A 19,385-nucleotide genomic window follows, 5' to 3' on the forward strand; every position below is an offset into this window, starting at 1 on the left:
CTAGAAAAAGCTTTTAAGTGTTCCTGGGATGCCAAGAACACATTCCCTCATATATCCACCCCCAGCTGCCATGGAATTTGGCCTCCCTCGGTGCTGATGGGCTCTGGCGTGATTTCTGTGGAGAAGAGGCTCTGGTAATATGGTGATTGAGGAAGGGAACTGAGGAGGAGGAAATGGGTGGAGAAGCTTTTCAGATACCTGGTTTGTGCAGAAATCGCATCGCCTCTCACATTTTCCCCCGTTCTCTTTCTCTAAAAGAAGAAAGAGATTTTACTGCTGTAAGAGGAACTTTTCCTTTAAACTTCACATTGAGGTAAGTCCACACATAGACATTTAGGGTGAAGTAAGATTTGTCCATATTTCAGTGGGACACTTAAGTGGGCATTTAAGTGGGTAGTTCAGTCCTGCAATGAAGAGTTGGTGGGCCTGGGCTGAGGAGATGAGACACACACTTGCTCTATACTGTGATTTTACTTGCTGAATTTGATTTTACCTAAAATGAACCTAGTCACAATGATTCTGGACACACATTTATAATCAACATCAATCCAAAAATCTTCATTGTATGCTTCATAATTTGCAGTCCAGTAATAGGCAAGGAACAAAAACTTTACTAGGGAAACATCTATTAGATTATTACTTCAGAAAAAGGTACAAATGTTCACTTGAATACAGAGTTCCCTTCCTTTCAGTGCTTTGCTAAAGGTAGGGCATGGGGGGGGCATCTCTTTCTGAAGGCTAGGGTATAGTGTGGTTTTATTAAAAGCAGATGACTTTTCTTTAACAGTGGCCTATCAAGAGAAGGCTAATTCCCCCTCTCACCAAGTGGCTCTAATGAATTCCCAGGAAGAGTCCCTAGGAACTTAATTTGGGTAATGCCAGAGGAAATGACTTAGAAGCTATTAACTTCTTGAATTTCTGGAAAATACGATCCAACTTCAGTAAAAGTTGCCTTTATGAGAGAAAAATTTATAGAAATTAGAAAAGCTTGAGGAGAGTTCGTATTAGCTTTTCGATTAAGCAGAGATTATAAGATTTTTTCCCACAGGGAAGAGGTGAGTATCCCCAACACTGATGTCATGCCCCCTGTCCTACTGAAATGTCTTTACATGAGGTTACCATTGACTTTCTAACTGCCAAGTCCAGTGGATCCCATACGGTCCAACTGTCCACTGGATGATATGCCAACCTCGCCGTGTCCTCTAAATCTGATTCTCCTACTCTGATTCAACAACTCTAGTTTGAAAAATCCCAGAGAAGGACTCTGATTAACCCAAATGATGTTAGGTATTTACTCTGAATCACCTCAAGCTTACTTGGCATTGGGAGAATGCTTAAGTAAATTATGAAAAAAATCTATATAGTGGAATATTATGCAGTCATCAAAGGTATGTTTATGATGCATTTAAAAAATTAATATAGGGAAATACATGTTAAAATTAGGATATTCATTTACTTTAACAGTATAATCTCTACTCTGTAAGAAAAAAGATTAGAATGAAACACATCAAAAAGTTTAATGGGTATTACGACTAGGGTATGCTTATTCTACTCTTCATTTTTTCTGTATACTTTTAAAATTTTCTACAATAAGCTTATATAACTTTTAAAAACAAGGGGGGAAATGTAAAAACTGTCACTTTCCTGGCTATTGCTAATAACCTCCATATGGTCTTCTAGATACCAAAATATTCTTCACACAGCTGCAAAAAATTGTCTCACTGAAACTCAGGTCTAGTCACAGCAAAATCCTATTTTAAAATCTTATTTGGTTTCTCTTAACCAACACAGTCTGCAAGATACTTCACAGTAGCCCAATCCACCTTCCCAGTTTGCTCTCCCACCTTAGCTCCACCAGGCACTTTATAAGCGTCCATTCCAAACTGTTTACAGCTCCCCAAATACACCCTGCACACACCTTTTCTTTTTTTCACTATTGCTCATTCTGCACTGTTGCAGCAAGCAGCATAACACGGTCTCTTCCTCCATCACCAGTGTTGAAATCCCTGGGTCTTCTTGGGGTGACCGAGTAGGGGAGCTCAAGTCTTTGTAGCTCTTACCTTAAGAACAGTTTTCATCTACCCAGGAAGGTCACTTTCCTTGCCCAAGTATGAAGCATGAAGAGGAAAAAAAGGAAAAAGAGAAACTCACCTGCTCACATCACATGACCTGAATCAACTGAATCAGTGCTGGTGATCAGGGCCCAGCCAGATAAACTTGACCTTCCTTGTTAACAGGCTCCCTCCTTCAACCGTCTGTTATTCAAACAAGTGCACTCTTAAAGTCCTAGTACTGTGCCTAGTACATAGCAAAGCACTTTGTAAAAATGTTAGCTGTCACTGTTGCTATCAATATCAACATGCCTTCCTAACTAGCATGAAAAGGGATTCTGAAGTTTCAGAACCCATATTATGACTCATTACAATCCATCCCACATCAGTTTGTGAGCTTATAGGCTGGCTAGCACCAGGATGTAGATGCTGATTCAATGACAGATGTATCAACCTCCCTTGAAATCATCCTTTCTCCATTGAACTCCACTCCCATTACATCCTTTCCTATGTGCAACTGTAGTCTTCACTGTCTCCAACATGCACCTAGGTGTTGGGAGGATTTTGTTCCCAAAGACTTTATCTGAAGTAAATGCCCTTTTCTTTTTATCAGTCATCTGCCTAACTTCCAGGAATATGTCTCTTGTGTTTGTTCAAAGTTTCTGACCAGCAATTTACCACATAACAACAAGGATTAAGCACTCATAATGTGTCACATACACACACAAGTTATGTTTTACATATATTTATCTCATTTAAAACTCATAATCTTTCCCTGCTTTACAAGATAAGAAACTAAGGCTCAGAGAAATTGAGTAATTTATCCAACGTGGCAATATGGCAACTTGGCCAGTGTGGCTGAGTCAGGACTTGAATCTAGATTTATCTTATTCCAAGGCCTGTGCTCTTGAACATCACACCATAGAAACCAAACTAAATGGCAGAGGGTTGAAGGGAGAGTATTTCCTACAAATATTCAGGGCATCTTGGACTAGAGAGCCTAGGTCTACCCAGCATTCAACACAGATCAAATAGTATCACTGCCATGATGTTTCACCAGCTCCTCCACCCAATGAATCACTTGTTCTCATGTAATTTTTTGTATCTCTCTGCAATAGCTTATATCACTTGCTTCCTCAGGTTATTATAATTATCTGTGTATGCCTTTCTGAGGGTAGGGATCTTGTCTTACTCATCTATTTATTTCTTACTCTGTGTAGCACAGGGTCTTGATTTGGAGACTTCTAAAGATCTATAAAGAGACCACAAAGTGCAAACAAAAATAATTTACATTCATAAAGTAAATGAAGTATGCAGGAGATGCACTTGCTTCATTAACTTATTACTAAATAATGTGCTATTGCAAAAAAAACCTGAAACGACTAAATATTCAGAAAGTCGGAAAATATTAAAATCACATGCCTTATTTTTAGTTCTAAGGTCTGAATATTCTCTCCTTCTAGTAAATTACTTAAAAACAGCTCAAGAGATTATTTCACCTTCTGTTCCCAAATCATGGCGACTGGAAAGAGAAAAGTCAAAAATGAGAGAGTAGAGACCCCTGGCATATAGTCAGCCCATAAACAATTGCTTTTAGGTCCCAGGTTTGTAACCACTGTCACCTCGTTTTCTCTCATCCTAGAGATTGAAGCTGAGAGTGTGAAAGGAAATCTGAGAACTACATTTCCCATCACACCCCTCTTCGACACGCAACCGCGGCCGCGACGTCGCTCCCATGGCAACCAGGAGTCTGCACTCCCGGGCTCATCTCAAAGTTCGCCTCGCGTCAGGTTCCAGGCTGGGCCCCAGGCCGAGCTCAGCACGTTTGGGTCGGCCCAGCCAGGATGCCCAGGTAACCTCAACTCTGCGCTGCCTCACCTCGGCCTACGCTCTCTCTCGGCAACTCCCCCCCCCGCTTTTCCCACCCCAGCCTGGAAGGCGCAGAGGAGGGAGGGACCGCTGAGGGTATATAGAAGATTCTGGGTCGGTCCTGCTTGCAACCACAGTCTGGATGGTCAAGGACTGAGGAACTATCCTTGAGCCTGAGAATTCTGCCACGAACATGTAGAAGAGTTCTCTAGGTAGAAATGGAAAAGATTTTGAAAGATCAATTCCATCCATTCACCGATTCAGTAAAAGTTGCTTGCGGGCCAGGGTCTGTTCAAGAGCAGGGGTTAGACCACAGAGCCTCCTCCCCTCCTGGTGCGGGGGTTCACGACAATAAATGCAAGAAAACTTGCAAAGTATAACATCACTTTTAAGTTGGGAAGGGGGGAAGATTTTGATGGACTGTCAAATACATTGCAGCTCTTGAATTGTGTGGTATCTATTTTAATTACCTGTTCTCAAGATAATACCTAAACCTTCTCTGACAACTTATTAGTATGTCAGAGAGAGGGATCAGGTCCATCACAGAGCAGAAAAAATTTTCTCTCACCTTGTGAATCAGCGGTGTGATCTCTGTTGAGTGTATGAACCTTACTGTGAAAAATTGCTAGCTTTTCATCACGGTATGATTGGTTCCGGTATAACTGGAAGCTATGGTTATAGTTACAGATTTCACAGGTGGCCTGCCTGATTACAGCAGCTCCTTCTCACTGCTGGGAAAGCAGATAATCACGTTATAAAGGAATGGTGTGTAAATGAAGAGTTGACAGGCCCGGACTGAGTTCCTGGAGACTCACCTGTGAAATAAATGCATGAATTTTAGTGCAAACATTTAGCACTAAATGTTTTGGCCCTTTATATTCATGTTTTGGCCCTTTCTTTATTCCTGGTTCTTGAATAGTAGTCATTATAAATTCTTAATAATTTTTGTAGTTTTATAGGCCAGGCCCCAAACGAAATGAATTATCACATTTTAACAATCATGACAACCCTTTAAAGCTGGTATTCTTTTTTTATTGGCATTTTAGAGATGAAGAAATAGAGTTGAACCTAAGGACTAGCACAGAGACTTGCATATATTAGGTGCTCTATAAGTATTTGTTTAATTAATAAAGAAATAAAGGAATTGAAGAAGTTAGGTAATTTTCCCACATACATGGAAAGCAGATTCAGGATAGGACCCATTAGGTCTCACCCATGTTTGTTCAGTTCAATATCCCATTTTCACTTAGACTTTATTCACAATTAGAAAGATATAGCCTTTTTTGTGCAAAATTATATGTGTAAAGAGATGAATGAAAGGATGGTTTTCAAATGTTTCGATTTTAGGTGATTTTTTTTCCTTTCTTCTTTATACTTTTAGATTTTAAAAAGAGATTTTGAGCCAAAAACATAATTTAAAAAACAAAAACAAATGTTTCAGAGAGCAAAGATTATTTGGTACACTGGTTTTACACATTTCCCATCTTCCTAGATGATTTGAGTGTTGGTGGTTTTCAAGTTGTACATTTCCAAAAGCCATTGTACGTACGTACCTTCATGTATGTCTGAGAAACTAACACATACAGCTATAGACCTTGCTTGGAAGCTCCCAAATTAGACAACCTGAAATCCTGGTGATAAAGGCTCTGCTTATCTATTTCAGTTTTCTTCAAGGAACTAGTTCAAAGGAAAAAAATCACAGAATGACTAATCCTCAGATGTTTTACCAGCTTATTGTCTGTCCCCCAGAAAATAATGTTAATGTTTTTATAAGTTTTACTGAAATGAAATTTCTCTGAGCTCAAAATAAATATTTGGAAGGATTCTTTTTGTTTCTCTGAATTTTGTTTTCTTGCCTTTCATATAGTGAAACTCTCTGGGAAATTGCAAAAGCTGAAGTGGAAAAAAGAGGAAGTAATGGAAGTGTCAGTGATGGAGTTGAAATTGGAGAAAAATCTGTTTTTTTCATTGGCAGTAAAAATGGGGTAATACTTTTTGTTTTTTAGCCTTTTTTTTTTTTCAATTATTGTGATGAATTAACAACCAGTAGTGCTAAAATTCATTTTAATACTTTGATAAAATTTTACATACTTCAGCTTTTTAACCAGATTAACCAGACCAATCTGGTTTAATGTGAAATAGAAAGTATTTATTATTAATCTAGGAAAAATTAGTAAACAAAATTTTTTTAAAGTATATTTTAACAATTGTTTTTTAGTTCATAATTTGAAAATATTTAGGTCTTCTACCTTAATTAAGTATAAAAGCCAGGATCCATTTAAATATCTAAGTCAGCATCTAAATCAATAATATAGTATCTTAACAATGTTCATATTTTGGAATCAGTTACTTCATTTTTAGGAATCTCATTAAAGGAATAAATGAATTGTGTCAATAATGTTTGTCAAAGGAGTTTTTAATTGTTTTGAAAAATGTGGGGAGAATATGGCAGCAGTTCCATTGGACCACTGATTGGGAGGAAGAGACTCCTCCCCTGGAAGTTTCTGTTTTATTCAGCCGGCGTACGGAAAGGTTTTGGAAGTGGCCACACAGCAGGAACACGTCCATCGTATCTTCTCTCAGCTTTGCTTGGCCCACAAAGTTCCTGCCAAGGAGGCAGAACTGCTGGTGACACTCTCTAAAAAGGGTCAAGGCTTGCCAGATCCAAGATGCTGAAATTCGTGTAACATCGTAGTTCATTCCTATTTGGGGTTCATATTGCTGTCCAATTTCTGTGCTTCCTGCTTTCACTTAACGGCATGGAAAAATATGAGCCTTTCAGAAACTAAACTGCATGTGTAAGGCTACATGTCAATAGGCAGCATCACTGCCCAGAGCACCCTTCTTGTCTTTGGTGTGTCCCAGAATGCCCTCCCTGCACATCCAGACACCCAACATCGTGGGTATTATCTACAGCATGAAGATCATATTTATTGGGGGAGATAATTATACAGCCAGAGAAGAGTTATTAGTGATGAAAGAAAATAATGTAAATATTTTTTAAATAAATAATTAAAAAAATAACGTAATATGAATTGAAAAAAGTAGGACACACATCAATATATGATCTCAACTACATAAATATGCAAAGACAAAAATTAGAGATATGAATAGTAAAATTTTAATCTCCGTGTTTTTATTTTGTTTTTAATTTCTGTATTTTCCAAAGTTTTCATATTGGCCCACTTTGCTTTTTTTAATCTGAATTTAATTCTTTAAAATAAAATTGTATAAGGAATCATTTATGTTTTAAATTTTTAGCCCAGCTATAGTAAATACACATTTTATTTCATGAATTTACTATTGTGAGAAGAGTGATTTTCATATTGGCTATAGTACTTTAACAATTTCCTACATTTTATCTTACTCCCATGTAGGTGCATACATGGATCAAATAAATGAGTAAATAGCCAGTATTAGTCTTTTGATACAAATACATTTCTATTACAAAAAAATACTCTGTATAAAGAAGACACTTTCATATCCTTGCAGATGGCGTGTGCTAATGGTTTGATTACTAACTCCGGCACACAAATGCTCATGCACAAAATGCCCTACTAGCATCTTCTACTAAATATGCTCTCTAACAGTTGTTCTTGACTTCTTTGTAGTTGTGACAACCTGTTTGTTTTGTTTCAGTCTATGTTTTATTTTTTGTTTGTAAAATCACCCCCTTTTTTTATATCAATATGTGGCATATACAAACTTTTTTTGTGCTCACTAACATAAATTAAAACTAATTTTGTTTTTGAGGAATTGGCAACTCCCTTGAGATATCTAGAACTTTTGAGGGTATGGTTCTTTAAAAAGTATCTGATTCTGTGTTTTATGCAGAATGTTAACTTATTTAGAAAGGTAAAGAAAGGCGATTAATGCTTCTATTGTTCAACTAATAGTAATCCTTCTTTACCAAAGAAACCAACTGCCTTGCTTCCTCCTCTTTCTCTCCTTCCAACCTTGTATTCACCCATTTGGCAGACATTTATTGAACATCTTTTATGTGCCAGGCATCCTGCCAGATGCTGTGGAAACAGGAATGAAAGACGTATTCTCTACTGTGAAGGCACTTGGGTACTAGTACTTATACACCAACAATGACGATACAATGAGACATGCTATGGTGGAAGATAGGAGAGGCATTTAACTCAGCCCAAGAGGTTGGGAGACTAGGAAAGCCTCCGTAAGAGAGGGTGATGTCTGAAGCTTAAAGGGCAAGAAGTAAGGAAGGAGAAATAATACAGGTGAAGAGGGTTAAGTGAGTATTCTAAGGAGAGGATCAAGAAAAATGTATGAAACAGCTATGCAACTAATGGGAGAGAGAACATGCTAGACAAATGTGATAGGATTGCCCGTCAATGTTAACTGCTATTTTGATATTGGGGATTAAGGTGATGCTATCTGCCCAGTATATATAAATTTTTTCCACTATCACTCACTTGCTTTGGTGCAGGCATGGAGGAGGAAGGTGATTGAGTTTACCTGCAGTTGGTTTCTGTTAAGCAGGTGCAATAGCAACTAAGAAAGCGTAGGGTGTGGATGATATTTGCAAGAGATGATTGTAATGATAACCTATGGATTCTAAGATGGAAAAGGAGAATGAAGGTAGGAGGGGGCTGACGGAGAAGGAGAAATTTGGTGGGGGGGAACAGTGACTTTTGAGAACTTTCACTGAGGCCCAAGAGTTGTTACTGTAGGGATTGCTGAAGTGGTTGGAGAATGTCATTTGCATGTGTGAGTTTGGAAGTGGTGTAGTTTCCAGTGGTGAGATGATTCAAGATGTAACCTTGGAAGTGACATGCGGCAGAAGTAGTGAGGGAAAAGGCCTCTATGAGAAGGCAAATGCACTGAGAGGTTATGATATTGGGTGGGTTGCCCATGCCCACAAAGGTGTGAAGTTAACAAGACTAATGACAATAGCTGAGAGGAAAAGGGAGATTGCAAGCCAAAAGAAATGACAACAACCATGGTGGTAAACCCGTACAGACCGCTGAGGTTGTTGCAAGAGGAGGGAGGTAGAGTAGTTGTTTGTAGATGGCATTGGGGCGCAAGGAGGGCCCTGAAGTACGTGGTGTGGTGAGAATAGGTGACCTTCTTTAACAAGGCTTCGGAGGAAGTGGTCAAGGGACAGCCATATTTTAGTTAAGGCCAATAAGTGTAGAGAACGTTCTGAAGAGGCTGAGATATTGGGGAGTTGGCCACTCGTGGAGCTGGAGTTGTAAAGGGATTTTAGAGGAAGGGAGGGTGGGACAGGATTATTGGGCCAGATGAAAGGATGTGTAGAGGACTGTGGAATTCAGAGTTCTGGAGATAAGGGATCAGAGGAGATAACTGGACTTCTGGTGTGCTTGAGGTAGTGGGAGGGAGGATGGGATTCATTTTTATGACTCTATATGAGCTTGTATTGGGTCAATGTTTCGTGAATTAGGAATCCCAGGCGTCCGTGGACTCACTCTCAGGGGCCACAGTTTACCAATGAATTTTTAAAATTTGGGGCCGAGCCCGTGGCGCACTTGGTAGAGTGCGGCGCTGGGAGCGCTGCGACGCTCCCGCCGCGGGTTCGGATCCTATATAGGACTGGCCGGTGCACTCACTGGCTGAGTGCCGGTCACGAAAAGGACAAAAAAAAAATAAATAAATAAAAATAAATAAAATAAAATAAAATTTGGATTATCATTTTAATGATAATCTAAAACTTGATTTTAGTTTCCAGAGTTGAGTTTATGTTTATTTGGAATTGTCACCACGTAGTACCATACATTTATATGAAATTATAATAAAAAGTGCCTTAAACCAATACTAGGGTACTGTGGGAATCTGAGGAAATTGGCTAGCTATGATGGTACTTCAAAAAGTTCATGGAAAGATACATATTTCTTTTCCTTCTATTTTTCCACAAACTTTTTGAAGTGCCCTACTATTATATAAAATTCCTTCCGATTCTAAAATATAGTAATTCTGATTCTATACTTGCTTAGAGTACATTACTTTTTAGGTAATGTGGTTCTCATTTATTTAAAACTTTTAAAATATACTATATATGATTAAAAAATTACCTGCAAATCCATCAGCTAGAAACAATCGCTATTAACATAGTGGTGTCCCTCTGGATTTATTTATTTGTGGGTTTCTCTTTACATATGTATGTATGTATACCTCAAGGAAGCAGGAAAAGATTTTTTTAACTGAAAACAAGATCAAGCTAATCTATTATAAATGTCTTACCATGTCAGTAAGTATATTTCTACACTGTCATTTCTAATAGCTGCATATTATTTCATGGCATGGATTACCATAATTAATTTAGCCAGTCCTCTATTTTGGGACATTTAGATTATTTCTAGTTTTTCAGTTTGTTATAATACTGGCCAAAAACATTCTCCAATAATATACATTTTTATACTATTCCAATTATTTCTTTATATATCTCGTTACAAAAAATTCATTCAATTTGATCATATTCCAGATATAATCTGAAGTAATTTATCATCTTTTTTGTTAAAAATTAGAGGAGGTTTTTTAGTAAAAAAAAGTATGTAGTAAAATGTTCTGTGTTTTTGGCAATCCAGGGTTTTCAGAACTACTTTCCTTGAAACGCGAAGTTTTCCTTCGGTAGAGGAAATCTTTCCGTGCTGCTCCTCTTTTCATTATTTATTTATTTATTTTTATTTTATTAATATCACTTTTTTACATTCTAGGATGTTGTTGTGGAGCAGTTGGGAGGGAGGGGGAGAGGGGAAAGGGGAAGGAAATGTGATGGAAGAAGGAGGAAGGAGGAGGGGCAGGATTGAGGCCTGTGGCACCCACCACATTCCCACAGGGGAGACCGGGGGGGCTTCCAGCAGTGGCTTGGTCAGTGCCAGTCTAGGTGCAGATGTCAAGGAGGAGTGGCAAAATCCCTTGCCTCCCACCACCCTAGCTCAGGAACCCAGGGCCCTTCTTGCTGCGGCCCAGTGGTCATCACTGGGCTGGTTGCACATGTCATAGCAGCATGGCCGAGACTCTCAGCCCCCGACTGCCCTGGCTTGGGAGAGCCCAGGGCATTTCCTGTGGCAGCTTGCTGGTCATTGCTGGGGTGGCTGTGGGTGTGGGGCAGCATGACCAAGGCCCTCAGCCCCCCACCACCCCAGCTCAGGAGAACCCGAGGAGCTTCCTGTGGCAGCTTGGTGGTTCTTGCTGGGCTGGCTGGGGGTGGGGGTGGGGGTGGCCGAGGCCCTCAGACTGCCCTGCGCTCTCCCAAGCCGGGGTGCTTCCTGCAGTGGCTCAGTGGTTGTCTCTGGGGTGGCTGAGGCCCTCCCCCGCCATCCTTGGGACCAATTGCAGGTGTCAGGGGGCATAGCTGAGGCCCCTGGCCCTCCCCACTTTCTGGCTTGGTAGCCCAGGGGACTTCCAGTCCTTCTAAGTGTTATAGGTGTTCTTTGGTGAAATGAGACCTTTAGTAGTTAATATCAAACTTTGTCTCTGGTTGTGGGTACTTTGTTTTTTCTTTCAGTTCTGTGTTGGATTATTTGCAGTTCCCACCACTTAAATTCTGAGCTGGAACTAATTTGTTGTCCTTTGTTTACTTCTAAAATGGGAGAACTTCCTGTGGTGACCAGTACTTGAGCTCTGTGGTTGAGCTAAATTGCTGCTTTGCTGCTGATTCCCTAGAGAAGGCTTTTTGTGCAGCACAGGTTTTAATGGTTGAGTTATAGGTACTTCTGGGTCTAGTGAAATCCAGTTTACCTGGGTTGTGTAGAAACAATGATCTGGGCCTGAGTCTTTTCATCAAGCTGCACCCCATGCAATTCTACATTCCTGACCAGTCTCCTCTGAGTGGTCCTGCACTGATTGGGGTGTAGAACAGCTGTCCTTGCTATGCCCCAGTGTTCCCACAGTGGACCAGTCTCCCCTATCGCCCGTGCTCCAAACACTCCTCATGAGACAGGACGTGCTCTGGTCCCTTGCAATGACCCACCAGCCTCTGAGTGGCTCCTTTTTTTCAGTTGTTGTGGCTCCTTGGTCCTATGTGGGTCCACGGGAACCCTATTAGTGGTCTTGCTGGCCTGGGGGCCACCAAGGCCCTCTTCTCCCCTGCTGCCTCCAAGCAACGTCATCTGAAAGGCACAGCTGCAGCTTCTTGCCAGCTCCTGCTCCATGAGCTCAGCAGCTCCAGCCTGGAAGCAGCCAGGGTTCAAAATGGTCAGAGTGTTTTTTCTTTCTCTCATTGTGGCTTCTCCCACCCTCTTGCACTCCCTAGGTCCCTCCTCCTCTTCCCCTGAGCTCTAGCGGCCCTGGCTTGGCTGTTGTTCATTTTTTATAGTTGTAAATTTATTGCTAGTGGGAGAGAGTGACACTGGGGACCATCTATTCCACCATCTTGACTGGAAGTCCCTGCTGCTCCTCTTTTATCTTTTCTTGTAAGGAGTAATTTGTTCAGGGGGAAAAAAAGAGTTTTAACTTTAAACAATGATTTAAACCACTGAACTAGTCCCTGGCTAAGATGTAAGTTTGTTTCATGGCAGAGATGGGGCCAGAACCTATATTTCCCGACTCCTAAAAAGAGACTTGAAATTAATTCTAAATTAAAACAAAGTACTCTAACCCAATATCTGAATTGCTTACTTTGAACATATATGCAATGTGTCCTTTATTTGTATGTTATCTTTTTTCTTCATTTCTACTTCAACAATTGGAATTAACACATTTTAGAAGACACTAATCATCAACTTAACCAGTAATTAGTATTGATGAGTCGAGAGAAAATTTAAGACAGCTGCCAAGTTGACCACTAAAGTGAGGTATGATTTGCTAGTATTTGTCATCTGTGGGACTTTATAATTATAATAATGAGTGTGGTTACACTGTGATGGAAAGTTGACAGTTAACTTTTTCTACTTATCAAACTTTAGATCAATTCTGAAAGTTTTTAGTTCTTAGTTTCCAGGTAATTTATCATTCAAGTGATTAAAAAGCTATTTTGGGCCACAATCATGAACAATAATACAATTTTACATGTGGATGACATTAACACGGTATTCTTTCTTTTTGAATTTTCAGGGAAAGACTACAATTATTCTAAGGTGTCTTGACAGGTAAGTGCTATGTTAACCTTTAGACTTCATTTTTGCTTATTCTAGTTGTATAGGGCACGTTAGATCCTATTTTATTTTGTTTTTGGTGCCTGGCCAATAAGGGGATCCAGACCCTTGACCTTGTTGTTTTAACACTATGCTGTAACTGACTAAGCTAACCAGCCAGCCCAGGCAAGTTAGATTCTAAAAAAATATGGAAGGAGAATGATTTTGAGACCCAAGCAACATAGTAAATTCTTAGTATAACCTTTAAGAGCTCCTGTGAAGATAAAACTATCCAGTCAAGAAATTATAGGGAATTAATACTGGATTTCCTTATTTGAGGGAGAAATGTTATCCTAATTACCCAGCCTTCAATAGTATTAACCTTCTTTCTGGCTGTGCCACTCTGGTACTTAAATTATTATTATTCTACCTAATCCATAATTATTTGAACATTAATTATATAATCTTTACATTGCTCTTGGGTACATTTTTAAGCACAGAGTCAGTCCTCAACCTATACATTTTACCATTTGTTTTATATACTTCCTAACCTCCTATGCTGTAGAAGCAGGCCCTCAGATTAAGATTTAGGATTATGATTGGTAAATGTTACAGGAAGTTGATAAGGAAAGACTTTAATCAATTTTGGAAGATATTTCTCTGTTACCCTTCATTCTAGTGCATATTTGTTATAACTTCTCCAAAAACATTAAAAGAGATGGAATTTGGTCTTAAGGTCACATTAAAGAAATATCATTTATTTGAAAAATATTACTGAACAATACAAACAATAGAATCCTAGCTTTGTGTAATTCCTTTCACCAACAAAATTGTTTCTTAGAACTATCGACAGTGATACCTGTGTCATCTTTCCATCTCGAGGAATCGTGATTCTCTTTAAACCACATTTAGATGTTTTCCTATTATAAACAAATCATCTAATACAATATCAGGATGAAATACTCCAAAATACTGTACTGAATGGAAAGTAATTAATTTCAATTCCATGATAGTCTACTCAGAAAAAGGACAGTTTTCCAAATTGTAGGTTAAATATCAGATCTTATACATTTTATCTTGAAAATACAATTTTGCTTCATAAAAGGATATTTCTATCTTTCAGAAAATATAACCAAACATTATTCTATATATGTGTGTCAAAAAAGTTATTTGTAGGGGTGATATTCAAAATGTTTAATAAACATAAATAGGTAAATCACAAATTTAAATTTTTTTTCTTTTTCTTCCCCAAATTAAAAATAGATATATATCAATACGAGGGTACTTCAAAAAGTTTGTTGAAAAAAGCAATTAAAAGCTAATACAAATCCTTCCATGAACTTTTGAAGATCTCTCATATTATTCAGCCTTAAAAAGATAAGAAATCCCTTCACGTTCTACAGCATGGATAAACCTTGAGGGCATTACGCTAAGTGAAATAAGCCAGACACAAACAGACAAATAGTGTATGATTCTGTCTACATTGAGGTATCTAGAGTAGTCAAACTCATAGAAACAGAAAGTACAATGGTGGTTACCAGGGTCTGAGTGCTGGGGAGATGGGGAGTTGCTGTTTAATTGGTATGGAGTTTCAGTTTTGCAAGATGAAAAAGTTTTGGAGATTGGTTGCCCAACAATGTGAATATACTTAATACTACTGAACTGTACACTTAAAAATTGTTAAGGTGGTAAATTTTATTTTATATGTTTTTTAACACAAAATAAATAATGATATATACCATTGCCTACCAAGCAATATAAGCTGTCTTGTAGATAATTCATCAAATCATTTAGGACTTGTTCCGTTTGTTTACAACTCTCACTAGCTAAATGATACCCTCGTGTGAGCCATGATTTAAAGTCTTCCATTGATGTTCCCATAAATTGACAGTCATTGGGTTCCCAGCTCCCCACATCAAGGCTGTGCTTCCCACATGGCCTGGATGAGCTTGTGCCCTAGCATGGCCATCAACACTGCCAGCCTCATCGCCTTCTCCCCTGGCCCCAACAGTGCCTGTAGGGGCTACTGCTCGTGCAGGTGCCGTTATTCACCTCTGCAGCTGCCACTAAAATACACCAAGATGGTTTTTTGAAGGCTTATTTATTTCTTTTACACATTTTTAAAATCATTTTTACCTCAATGCTATTACGCAAGGTAACTTCTGTACTTATAATTTTAAGAGGAAGCAAAAATGAATTGGGTAAGATGATAGCCTAAGAAACTAAGACCACCCAGAATGGTAATGCTGTCTGCCTTTATTGTACAGAGATGAGCCACCAAAACCAACCTTAGCTTTGGAATATACATACGGAAGAAGAGCAAAAGGGCATAACACAGTGAGTGTATTTTGAAGTGATATTGCTATGGGAAAGTAATGATGCTGACTTTGTTTTACATTTTCCATCTTATCTACAATCAATAAATGTATATATACAGTTGTACACTTCATAGCTATGTACTGATAATCTTCAAATGTGGTTCAGCAGATATTAAGCCAGCCCAAACTGTGAGAATATTTTAGCCTTCTCATTTATGTCTTAAAATGCTGGAATAAGATTCTTTTGTAACTTTTTTGTATAATTCTTTGGTGTATTAATATTAATTGTTAATGTGACATTTTCTTTTTTCAAATGAGAGTAATATTGTGAGTTACTTTCTATCTCTTAAAATATCGGCTAAAAATATGGATTTGAACTGTGGAATATTTTTGAAAATATACTGTTCAAAATCTAAATTATTAGTATTTTTTAAAATGCATCTTGAAGTTGGTAGTACTGTTTGAGACCACAGGCCCTAACTGAATATAATTCTAATTTCACTTGTTTTAGTGTCTCTTCAGAGGAAGGTTAAAAGCTATTCGGGATAGAGGGAAAGTATAAATGTATGTTTGGGGGCAAAATTCCTAGATATAATCTCTTTTGTTGGAGTCCTCACATGAAAAGGGGTCATAATAAAGTTAGTTAAAAGGGGTCTTAAATAAAGTTAGGTTTGTCGAAGAACAATCTAAGCAGAGGGTCCCACCACTCCCACAACAAATGCAAATTTTTATAGATTGAGCTAGTCCAAATGTTTGCTCATTGGACAGTGTATAAAGGGTTAAAACTACCTGTTTTTGCTTCCTGAATTCACCAATGAAAGGTGGTTATTAAAACTGTGAAATTAAAAAGAAAAGAAAAGAACATACTATATTGGGATGCGGGCAAACTTTTTTGTGTGTGACTCATGTGAATTTTGACATGAGTGATAATATGCCTAGAAATGTAATTATCCTTTTCACTGGAAACTTTGAGACAGCTTTCATAAGCTTAACTTTCGAGAAGAGCTCTAAAAACTCCCCTTCATCAATAGTGAATCAAGAAAGATTTTCCAATGAAAAATTATTCCCCCCCCAAGCATTAATGATTCAAATATCAACAGCAAAACAATTTTTGAGATTATGAGATGAGAGTGTCAAAATTGCAAAATAATATATATTCATTTAAAATTTGCTTTAATGACCATCTGTGTCTTCCAGCTTCATGGTAGCAGATATGTAAAAACCCAAGTGATTCTTTTTTACCTAGTTTTTTCCATGAACATATTTTTTTTAAGTGGGGTTTTTCCATATTCAGTCTGGAAGCTTTATGTTTTTCTCAAATTTAATGTTCTCTAAGAGTTCTAAATAGAACCACTTTGTTGGCTCTCACACAGTTTTGGTGGCCTGAAATCTCCTTAGTGTCAGGACGGAAGCAGAGATGCCATTAACTAGCAGTCTAGGGAGGTTCTCATGGAATAGATGATCCTATTTCCAAACTACTTGGCTGCCTAGCCCTGTCAGTCCCATGTTATTTGAAGAGTCCTTTAAAAATAAAAAGAAATTGTTTAGTCTCTTCTTGTTCCCCACCTACCACTTGTTATTGTCAGTGGTAGCCTGTCAGATTCCCCAGGGGAATCAGGCACAGACTGTCTGCTTATACTTTTGCTCAAGTAATCTTGATCTGCAACCAGAACTGCTATCTGTTCATCCCTTTTCTTCTGCCTTTTCTGTATGTCTGATTCATTTTGTGAGCTTCTTTCTTTCCAAATCAAGATGTTTTCCTATTCAACTATTTTATTTCTATGTATAAATTTTTATTGTTGTTGTTGTTGTTTCTTTAATTTTGTTTGTTTGGGCAGCTGGCTGGTACAGGGAACAAAACCCTGGTATTACAAGGCTGTGCTCTAACCAACTGGGTTAACTGGCCAGCCCAGATTTATAACTGTCTTTTAAAAGATAATACCAAATGTATTCAGCTGGTTAATTTTACTTAAAATTTGCTTAAGTGTATGCTACATATGATATTTTCAAAATTGGGTCACTGTTTATGTCTTCTATTAAGATATTACTAGAATTAGGGCATTTATGTACACATATAGACACTATATTCTTAATATTTCACTTTGTTCTTTGGCATAGATGCTTTGGTGCATTTTGATGGATGGGATAAAGAAAGGAGAAAGTTTTGATTGCCAAGAAAGGGTTGATTGAAGACTACAATATTTTGTATCTATAATTATTACTGGCAGGTACTAATAAAGTATAAGAAGTACTTAGAATTCAAAAAATCAAAAAATTTTGATATTAAGAAATACCTGTTTTTTTTCAGCCAAAAGATATTGCTCACTTTTGGGAACTAGGTGGAGGAACCTCTTTATTGGACTTAATCAGCATACCAATCACAAGTGACACTTTACGGTAAGTGAGCCAGCTCCAGGAAAAGTTGTTAGTACACATTCGTGTCCGCAGGGTGAATATGAGTAGGCTTTTGAGTCAGAATTTTGTGGGACACTTTTATGTTGCTGAAGGCTTATGCCCACTTCTTTTCTATGTGCTGAAACTATAATGCTTTCAAAGAGATGTTAAAAGGACCAAGGTTATGGCCTGTGCTGAAGTGAAATAGTTGGCATTCCCACTAGTAAAATATTTTGCAAGCCTGCAAACAAAAAAATATGTCAAATAACACTTGGGTAATGATTTGACAAAAATAAATTTGGAAAGCTTAACTCTTTCCATATCCATCTCAGTGTGAGTTAATTCAGCTCTGAATTTTTTCTTCAGCTGGATATTATAAGTCTTTGAATTTAAAGCTATTGAAGCTTCATCCAAAGGAAGACTATGAATTTGAGGAGAGAGAAAATCACTCCTTTTGCTGAGCTTAAAGAAATAGAACCTAGGGGAAAACCTCAAAACCCTTTGGTGGTGTTTTTCTGACAATGACTCCCACATGTTGACCAAATCAGATGTGGAAAATTGTGACATTTCTCACAATGTTCCTGGGAACCAGTCTTAGCCAAGAAAAACAATTTTTAAATATGAAATATCTTTTTCTTGTCAGAGTTTAATACAAACTGTTGCTGCTGACTGGACCAGATACAAAGGGCTTGGCAATTATTTATTACATTTTGGCCATTAAGATCATTTGAGTAGAATTATTTCTTGTTAACAGGACAGTTATTTTGCCAGAACTAGATGGACATGGGTAATGTTGGCTTTATTTGTCCAGTGATTTTTTTTTCTTTTAGTGAAATATAATTACTTTTCTTTTACTTATTACAAAAGTAATGTATGTCCATATAGAAAACTTGGAAAAATACTGAAAGGTACAAAGTAAGAACACCCAGAATCACATAAAAAATAACCACTCTTAACATATCAAGGTATTCTTTTTCAGTCTTCTTAGCTTTAATATAGACTTTGTACAGCTATAGAATGTTTTATGTGGATCTTTAGATCTCGTGTTTTCACCTTTCTCCTATGACATATTTTTTGGAAACATGGAATTTTACAGCTACACAGTTTTTCATGTGTCTCTCTTTAATAGAGACAAATAAGTGAAGCAGCCTGAGAATTCGGTTAGTCGTGTGGTTGAGAAGAGCTGATGAGCGTGAGGAGTTGCTGAAGGAACGAGCTGCCAGTTAGTATGGCCAGAGGCCAAAAGGGTGGAAGTGGGGGGCGGGCTCTTACCTGGGTTGTGAGTTGGCTCCTGTTCTGGCCCTAACTTGTATTAACTCACTCCCCTTCTCTAGGCCCAACAGGTTTTAGGCTTGTACAAATTCTGGGTTCTGCAGGAAACCAAACCTTTCCACGGCTTCTGTAATACCTCACTTTGTGAGGTCTTGGTCTTCCTTTCGCTGGAACCCTAGAGCAGCTGGAGCCTGTTTTAGGAGAGAGAAGGGTCAGGGTTGTGATGACCAGAGGGACAGGGAGCCGTAGGCCTGGGTCCAAAGAAGGTTGCCGAGTGGCTAAAGAATTCATGGAAAACATTTCACACTTAATATAGTTGCTAATCTCAGAGCATTTTTGGACAGAATTAGTTTGACACATAATTTCCTTGTGTTAGACATAGTTCAGCAACTTGAGAAAATAATATTGCCAAATGCTGTTAGGTA

The 19,385-nt window shown here is 38.2% G+C and overlaps 1 protein-coding gene across 1 annotated transcript in view; it reads left to right on the forward strand.

The window, feature by feature from the left end:
• Positions 1–3,805: 3,805 nt before the first annotated feature.
• The window catches only part of DYNC2LI1 (dynein cytoplasmic 2 light intermediate chain 1), a 32,908-nt gene continuing 17,328 nt past the window's right edge, over positions 3,806–19,385 (forward strand). Inside the window, exons 1-5 of the mRNA XM_063078540.1 lie at positions 3,806–3,903; positions 5,788–5,905; positions 12,957–12,991; positions 15,244–15,313; positions 17,603–17,691. Coding sequence (XP_062934610.1) covers positions 3,896–3,903; positions 5,788–5,905; positions 12,957–12,991; positions 15,244–15,313; positions 17,603–17,691 — 320 coding nt within the window. The 5' untranslated portion in view covers positions 3,806–3,895. The remainder of the gene's footprint in view (positions 3,904–5,787; positions 5,906–12,956; positions 12,992–15,243; positions 15,314–17,602; positions 17,692–19,385) is intronic.

Source organism: Cynocephalus volans, chromosome 14, assembly GCF_027409185.1.
Source record: "Cynocephalus volans isolate mCynVol1 chromosome 14, mCynVol1.pri, whole genome shotgun sequence".
Lineage (NCBI taxonomy): Eukaryota > Metazoa > Chordata > Mammalia > Dermoptera > Cynocephalidae > Cynocephalus > Cynocephalus volans.